Here is an 8662-nt window from a genome sequence, read left to right as displayed (position 1 = left end):
CCATTCTTCTCTCTGGCCAACTTTTAGATTACTGGCTTTTGTTGTTGTTATTACTGCTGCTAAATAGTTCATACATTTACATTGGCTCAAAAGTCTGAGTAGGGCTGGGGAATGGCTCAGGTTAACGGTGCTTGCATGCAAAATTTGCTGACCTGTGTTCAATTCACCAGCACCCACATAAAGCTAGATGCAAAGTGGTGCAGACATCTGTAATCCCAACCCTAACATAATGAGAGGTGGAGCCAGGAGAATCAAGTTTGGAGCTCAGCTCATGGGTCAGCTAGTCTGACATCCCTTTGCAGTCTGGGAGTTTGTTTCCCACAGCAAGAGACCCTGTCTCAAAGAAGGTGGAGCACAAATACCTTAAAGTTGCCCACTGACCTTCACATACACACTGTGGCACACGCATCCACACACACACACACACAGAATATTCATTTAAATATCTAGAGAAGAGCTGCTCGAACCTACTTCTTTGCCTCGTACTGGTTACAATTATGTTCCCCATCCACTGAGTTCGTGTGCAAATATGCCTTCTCATTCCTTTCCTTTCATGTATACAGAAGGCTACTTGAATCTTTTGGTATGTGATATTTTTCCACTTGACGGTATGTTGGAAGTATTCCTACATCCCAGTTCCTCTCCTTTTGACTTGTGTGGCTGAGCAGTGTCTTGTGTGGCCATGCCACTGTTTATCCAGCCTTGTTAGACATTTGGCCCACTTCCCATCTTTTGCTGCCATAAATTAATGTTGCAACGAAAAATGTGCCCTTATTTTATCTATACCCATGCAGGAAAATAAGAAAGAAGAAAATACTCTTCATTTGTACAACACCTGGTGAGGCAGACAAGCTGTTCAGAACTTTACCCTATTTCCTTATTGCACAAATGAAGAGTATTTTCTTCTTTCTTTATTTCTTCCTTTCTTTCTTTTTTCCTTTGAGAGAGGAGAGAGAGAGTGAGCAAATAGGTGTGCCAGGGCCTACAGCCACTGCAAACGAATTCCGGATGCACATACCACCTTGTGCATCTGGCTTATATGGGGCCTGGGGAATCAAACCTGGGTCCTTTGGCTTTGCAAACAAATGCCTTAACCTGTAAGCCATCCCTCCAGCTCTGAAGAGTATTTTCACAAAATTATTTGCTTTCTGTCTCTGCCCTGTAACAAGTTCAAAGGCAAGGGGTGTGTGAAGCTTATTGTCAGGTAGATTTCTGCTTTAAATTCTATTTTCCTAACATCTCTAGAATTATCCACCAGATAATAGATCATATTTAGAGCCAATATTTTTTCCAGTTAAATAATTTTCTGCCAGGCGTGGTGGCGTATGCCTTTAATCCCAGCACTCGGGAGGCAGAGGTAGGAGGATCGCCGAGAGTTCGAGGCCACCCTGAGACTACATAGTGAATTCCAGGTCAGCCTGAGCCAGAGTGAGACCCTACCTCGAAAAACCAAAAAAAAAAAAAAAAAAAAAATTCTGATTCTAGTTGTGGAGTTTTAAAAATATTTAATTCCATGCCAGGTGTGGTGGCACATGCCTTTAATCCCAGCACTCAGGAGGCAGAGATAGGAGGATCGCCATGAGTTCAAGGCCACCCTGAGACTCCATAGTGAATTCCAGGTCAGCCTGGGCTACAGTGAGACCTTACCTCGAAAAACCAAAATAAATAAATAAAATTAATTAATTAATTAATTAATTCCAGGCTAGAGAAATGGCTTAACCATTAAAGGCACTTGCCATCAAAGCCAAAGGACTCAGGTTTGATTCCCCAGTAACCACGTAAAGCCAGCTGCACAAGGTGGCACATGCGTCTAGAGTTTGTTTGCAGTGGCTAGAGGCCCTGGTGTGCCCACTCTCTCTAAATACCTCTCTTTCAAATAAATAAAATATATTTTTAAAATTTTGTGTTATTTTTTTTTTTCGAGGTAGGGTATCACTCTAGCCCAGGCTATCCTGGAATTCACTCTGTATTCACAGGGTGTCCTTGAACTCACGGCGATCCTCCTACCTCTGCCTCTCGTTTATTTTTTAATTTAAAGCTGGGGATCGTGGCACATGCCTTTAATTCCAGCACTCGGGAAGCAGAGGTAGGAGGATCGCCGTGAATTCGAGGCCACCCTGAGAATACATAGTGAATTTCAGGTCAGCCCAAACTAGAGAATGACCCTATCTCAAAAAAACAATAATAATAATAATAATAATATATATCTATTATTTATTAGACAGAGAGAGAGTGAGAGAGAGAGAATGGGTAAGCCAGGACCTCTAGCCATTGCATACAAACTCCACATGAGCCACCATGTGCATTTGGCTTATGTGGGATCTGGAGAATAGAACCCAAGTCCTTAGGTTTTGCAGGCAAGCACCTTAACCACTAAGCCATCTCTCCAGCCTGGTTTTTTTTTTTTTTAATTTGATCTTGTGGCTGGAGAGATGACTCAGAGCTTGCCTGAAAAGTCTAACCACCCGAGTTTGATTCCCCAGTACCCACATAAAGCCAGATGGACAAAGTGGAACATGCATTTGCAGTGGCAGGAGACCCTAGCATGCCCATCCTCTGTCTGTATCTTTTCTATCTCTCTCTGATTGCAAATAAATAAATAAATAAATATTTTTTAAAAGTATTTAGGGGGCTGGATAAATGGCTTAGCAGTTATGGCGATTACCTGCAAAGCCAAAGGACCCAGGTTCAATGTCTCTAAGACCCATGTAAGCCAGATGCACAAGGGGCACATGCATCTGGAGTTTGTTTGCTACGGGCAGAGGCCCTGGTGTGCCCATTCTCTCTTTCTGCTTGCAAATAAATAAATAAAATTTTAAAAAATAATCATTTAAAAAGTATTTAGGGTCTGCAGAGATTGCTTAGTGGTTAAGGTGGTTACTGACAAAGCCTAAGGACCCAGGTTCAATTCCCTAGCACCCATGTAAGCCAGATGCACAATGTGGTGCTTGCATCTGGAGTTTGTTTGCAGTGGCTGGAGGTTCTGGCACACCCATTCTTCCTCTCTCTCTCTCTCCCTCTTTCAAATAAATAAATAAATAATAAAAAGAAAAATAAATGAATAAAAATAAATGAATAAATTTAATACCATTTTCTCATCTATCAAGTGAAAGTTAGGATTATACATCTCTTCCAGGTATTCCTAACTCAAAAATTCTCTCAAACAAAACTTTGACCAACCTCACAAAGATTTAGCATTTTTTTCACTCTATCCCTAAAGTCACAGTTTTGCTTTTTTTTTTTTTTTTCTGCACCTTTTCCATTGATTCCATTCTAGGTTGTTACCAAGAGCTTCTCTGGCAGGTAATCAACCATTGTGTACTGTGGTGTATACTCTGATGGAGATAAACACATAGACACACAGATCCACACTTAGGATGACCAAAATGAAGATGCTCTTGTCTATTTCTTAAATGGAAATTTGACATGAAACCCAGTCAGCTTTCTGGTACTATAACAAAATACCTGAGCTTATCAACTCAAAAAGAGGAGAGATTCAGGCTGGAGAGATGGCTTAGTGGTTAAGGTGCTTGCCTGCAAAGCCTAAAGGCCCATGTTCCACTCTCCAGGTCCCATGAAAGCCAGACACACAAGGTGACACAAACGTGCAAGGTTGCACAGGTGCACAAATTGGCATACACGTCTTTTTCAGTGGCTGAAGCCCTGGAGTGACAATTCTCTCTCTCTTTCCTCTCTATCTTTTGTTCTCTCTGTCATAAAGGTAGGTGCCACCACACTTAGCAAAAAAAAAAAAAAAAAAGAGAGAGAGAGACAGAGCCAGGGATGGTGACACACACCTTTAATCCCAGCACTTAGGAGGCAGAAGTAGGAGGATCACCATGAGTTCAAGGCCACCTTGAGACTACAGAGTGACTTCTAGGTCAGCCTAGGCTAGAGCGAGACCCAACCTCAAAAAAAAAGGGGGGGGGAGACTTGGCGGGGAGGGAGGTCCTTTTGTTTTCTGAGATAGGGTCTCACTCTAGCCCAGGCTGACCTGGAATTCACTATGCAGTCTCAGGGTGGCCTTGAGCTCATGGCGATACTCATACTTCTGCTTTCCAAGTGCTGGAATTAAAGGCATGTGTCACCACGTCTGGCTTATAGTGACAATTTTTTTCATGCATATGTGTGTGCAGAGGACAGCCTTGGGTATCATTCCTCACATATGCCTTTTACCTCTTTTTGTTTTCCTAATTCATTTGTAAGGGGGGAGAGAGAGAGGGAGGGAGGGAGGGTGAGAGAATATGAATGGGAATGAATGAAGTGTTCTTGCTACTGCAAATGAATTCTAGGTGCATGTACCACTATGTTCATCTAGATATACATGGGTACCAGGGAATCAAACCCAGGCTGTTATGCTTTGAAAACAAGTGACTTTAACCACTGAGCCATCCCTTCAGTCCTTACCTCTTTTTTTTTTTTTTTTTTTGAGACAGGGTCTGTCACTGGCTTAGCATTTGCCACTCAGGCTAGACTGACTGGCAAGTAAGCCCCAGGGATCCTCTTGTTTCTGCTGTCCCGGTCCATCCCACTGTGCCTGGCAGTTTTACGTGGGTTCTGGGGACTGAACCCCTAGTCCTTATGCTTGTGCAATAAGCTACTGACTTAAGCTATCTCCTCAGCTCTGCAGTGATAGTTTTTGTTTTTGTTTGGTGTGTGTGTGTTCAAAAATACAGTTTCACTCTGGAACTCATGGCAATCCTGGAGTTCTGGAATTATAGGCATGAGCCACCATGCCAGTCTAGAACAATGATATGTGAGTATGACTTTTTCTCCTTAATGCAAGCTTGCCGCCTCCCTCCCTTGGAGAGATGAAGAAATTTTGATTCTAATAGAAACATTGTCTCCCTGCACCCCAGCACTCAGTGGTGTACTGAGACCCCACCACTAGAGTCCAAAGGAAGGGAACGCACACTCCTGTCGCTGCGGCTGCTGAGTTTCTCACAGCTAATAGGCAGCAGTGTGCTCAGCTCCAGATCTGTGACCATCTGCCGGGACTCCGCCAGCAAGTGCTGGAGCTTACTGGTAGGCGAGACGTCATCCTGCAAAGACAATGTTCATGTAAAAGAAGCAGTTTTAAATGTTTATGTCTTCAAATTCTACTTATAGACACAAATGCTAACTCCCTGTCAGTATTTGATTTCAGGTATTACAAAGCAAAGCAGATATTAAATACAAAGATGACCAAATTTCTTTTATTTCCTAGAATTTACTCAGTAAAGTAATGTAACATAGAATGTGCTACAATTAACTTCCATTTCACAAAACACTCTGGGCACTGTTTAGCTTTCCTACATAAATCTTCAAGCCATAATTACCAGGTCAAAATACTTGTATAACAGAAAGTCACCATGAAAGACAGGTAAGCTTTGTAGAGTATGTGGGTGTGCACATTAATTTATTCTTGCTGGTTTCTAGTGTGGGGACCTGGGCATATGTGGCAGACTGCTTGCATGCATAAGGCTCTAGGTGTGAGTATCAGCTCTACAAAAATAAGATTATAGCCGGGCGTGCACACAGGAGGCAGAGGTAGATGGATCTCCATGAGTTTGAGGCCACCCTGAGACTACATAGCGAATTCCAGGTCAGCCTGGACCAGAGAGAGACCCTACCTTGAAAAACCAAAAAATGAAAATAAAAATAAAATAGGATTATAAAGCTGGGCATGGTGGCACATGCCTTTAGTCCCAGAACTCGGGAGGCAGAGGTAGGAGAATCGCTGTGAGTTCAAGGCCACCCTGAGACTACATAGTGAATTCCAGGATGGTTTGGGCTACAGTGAGACCCTTCCTCGAAAAACCAAAAAAAAAAAAAAAAAAAAAAAAATTATAAAAACATCAACATCCATGTATGTACTTTCATGTGATATAAATATAAAATATAATGTTTAAATATGAGCTGGTGAGATAGCTCAGTAACTAAGGTGCTTTCCTAGAAAAGCATAACCACCTGGGTTTGATTCCCTAGTACCCACTTAAAGCTAGATGCCCAATGTGGCTAGAAACCCTGGCATGTCCATTATTTATTCACCCACCCTGTCTCCTTGGAAATAAATTTAAAAACTTTTAAAAAAATGTTTAAATACCTGTTGAGCCAGGCGTGGTGGGCTCACGCCTCTAATCCCAGCACTCTGGAGGCTGAGGTAGGAGGATCACTGTGAGTTTGAGGCCACCCTGAGACCACAAAGTGAATTCCAGGTCAGCCTGGGTTAGATAGAGTGAGATCCTACCTCAAACATCCTCCCCACAAAAAATACTTGTTGATCGTAAGTGAGGGGTAATGGCAGGTAAGACTTCATCCTTTTGTTGTTGTTGTTTTCAAGGTGCAGGTCTCACTCTAGCCCAGGATAACCTGGAACTCACTCTGCAGTTCCAGGCTGGCCTTGAACTCACAGGGATCCTCCTACCTCTACTTCCGAAATGCTGGGATTAAATGCAAGCACACTACCAGGCCTGGCTTTTTTTTTTTTTTGGTTTTTCAATGTAGGGTCTCACTCTGGTCTAGGCTGACCTGGAATTAACTCTGTCATCTCAGGGTGGCCTTGAACTCATGGCAATCATCCCACCTCTGCCTCCCAAGTGCTGGGATTAAAGGCGTGCGCCACTATGCCCGCCCCCCATTTTTTTAGGACTAGGTCTCATGTAGCCCAGGCTGGCCTCAAACTTGTTATGTAGATGAGGATGACCCTAAACTTCTGATCCTCCTGACTGATAGGACTATAGGAATGTGCTACCATAATTGTAGTGCTGGGGTTCAAACCCAGGGCTTTGTATATTCTAGTCAAACACTCCCAAGTGCAATATAATCCCAGCATAGGACTTCATCTTGTGCAGTTTGTTTCTGGTTTTATTTTGTTGTTGTTGTATGTTTTGCTTGAGACAGGGTCTCATCATGTGGCCCAGGTGAATCTCAAATTACAATCCTCAGGGCTGGAGAGATTACTTAGTGGTTAGGGCACTTGACTATGAAGCCTAAGGACCCCAGTACCCACCTAAGCCAGATGCACAAGGTGGCACATGTCTGGAGTTTGTTTCCGGTGGCTAGGCCTCTAGCACCTGATGCACTCATTCTCTATCTGTCTCTCTCTCAAATAAATAAGTAAATAAGATATTTTTTAAAAATCAAATTGTAGCCGGGCATGGTAGCACATGCCTTTAATCCCAACATTCGGGAGGCAGAGATAGGAGGATCGCCATGAGTTTGAGGCCACTCTGAAACTACATAGTGAATTCCAGGTTAGCCTTGGCTAAGTGAGACCCTACCTCAAAAAAACAAAAACAAACAAACAAAATCAAATTGCAAACCTCCTGAGTGCTGGATTTACAATGTGCCACCATGTCTGGCACGTTCTATTTCTTTTCTTCTTACAGCAAAAAAAAGGAAAAATGTGGAAAAATTTTAATTACGTATTTGTGTATGTGTACATGCATGTACACACATGTGCATGTAGTGTCAGAGTCTCTTACTACTGCAAACAGAAACCAATCTGGTTTTATATGGGTGGCTGGGGAATTGAACCCAGGTAGGTAGGCTTTGCAAGCAAGTAACTTTAACCAATGAGCAATTTCCCCAGCCTCAGAAAGAAAACTTTTTTTTGTTTTGTTTTTCGATGTAGGGTCTCACTCTAGCCCAGACTGGCCTGGAATTCACTATGGACTCTCAGGGTGGCCTCGAACTTACAGCAATCCTTCTACCTCTGCCTCCCAAGTGAAGAAAACTTTTTGGAAAGCTAAATTTGTTAGCTGGGCATGGTGATTCACTCCCTTTAATCCCAGCATTTAGGAGGCTGATAGAGGATTGCCAAGTGTTCAAATCCAGCCTCACCTAAGTTAGCCTAGGCTAGAGTAAGACCCTACCTCAAAACATTTTTTTAAAATATTTTTATTAATTTATTACAGAGAGAGAGAGAAATAATGGGCACGCCAGGGCCTCTGACCATTGCAAAGGAACTCCAGTTGCATGTGCCTCTGGCTTACGTGGGTTCTGGGGAGTCAAACCTACGTCCTTAGGCTTTGCAGGCATGCGTCTTAACCGCTAAGCCATCTCTCCAGTCCCCCTCAAAATATTTTTAAATTTGATGAATCAAAGCTGATTTCTCCTGTATATTATTTGATTTTTAAGTTTTTTGTTTTGTTTAGTTTTGAAGTAGTTTAACTCTAGACCAGGATGGCCTTGAACTCACAGAGATCCTCCTACCTCTGCCTCCCAAGTGCTGGGATTATAGGCATGAGCCACCAAACCCAACTCTGTTTATCATTTCAAATCAGATAGTAAAGCTCAGTTAAAATTTTTTTTAATTTTTATTTATTTGCGATAGACGGAGAGAGAGAGAGAGAACGAATGGTTGTGCCAGGGCCTCCAGCCACTGCAAACAAACTCCAGACGCATGCACCACCTTGTGCATTGGCTTATGTGGGTCTTGGTCCTGGGGGATTAAGCCTGGGTTCTTTGGCTTGCAGGCAAGTACCTTAACTGCTAAGCCATCTCTCCAGTCCTAAAGCACAGTATTAAACAAATTAATTAATTAAAGCCAAGCAGGGTGGTGCATACCTTTAACCCCAGCACTTGGAGGATCATTTTAAGTTCAAGGCTATCCTGAGCCTGAGACTACATAGTGAACTGCAGGTCAGCCTGGGCTAGAGTGGGACTCTACCTCAAAAAA

At 42.8% G+C, this 8662-nt stretch overlaps 1 protein-coding gene across 1 annotated transcript in view; it reads right to left on the bottom strand.

Moving 5' to 3' along the window:
• Positions 1-4862: 4862 nt before the first annotated feature.
• The window catches only part of Ccdc62 (coiled-coil domain containing 62), a 35509-nt gene continuing 31709 nt past the window's right edge, over positions 4863-8662 (bottom strand). The window contains exons 8-9 of the mRNA XM_045132126.1: positions 6959-6971; positions 4863-5042 (exon numbers count right to left, since the gene is read on the bottom strand). Of these exons, the coding sequence (XP_044988061.1) occupies positions 4863-5042; positions 6959-6971 (193 nt within the window). The remainder of the gene's footprint in view (positions 5043-6958; positions 6972-8662) is intronic.

This window comes from Jaculus jaculus, chromosome 13, assembly GCF_020740685.1.
Source record: "Jaculus jaculus isolate mJacJac1 chromosome 13, mJacJac1.mat.Y.cur, whole genome shotgun sequence".
NCBI classification, from domain to species: Eukaryota; Metazoa; Chordata; class Mammalia; order Rodentia; family Dipodidae; genus Jaculus; species Jaculus jaculus.
Note: the sequence above shows the minus strand (reverse complement) of the source record. Positions and strands in the feature narration are given on the sequence as shown.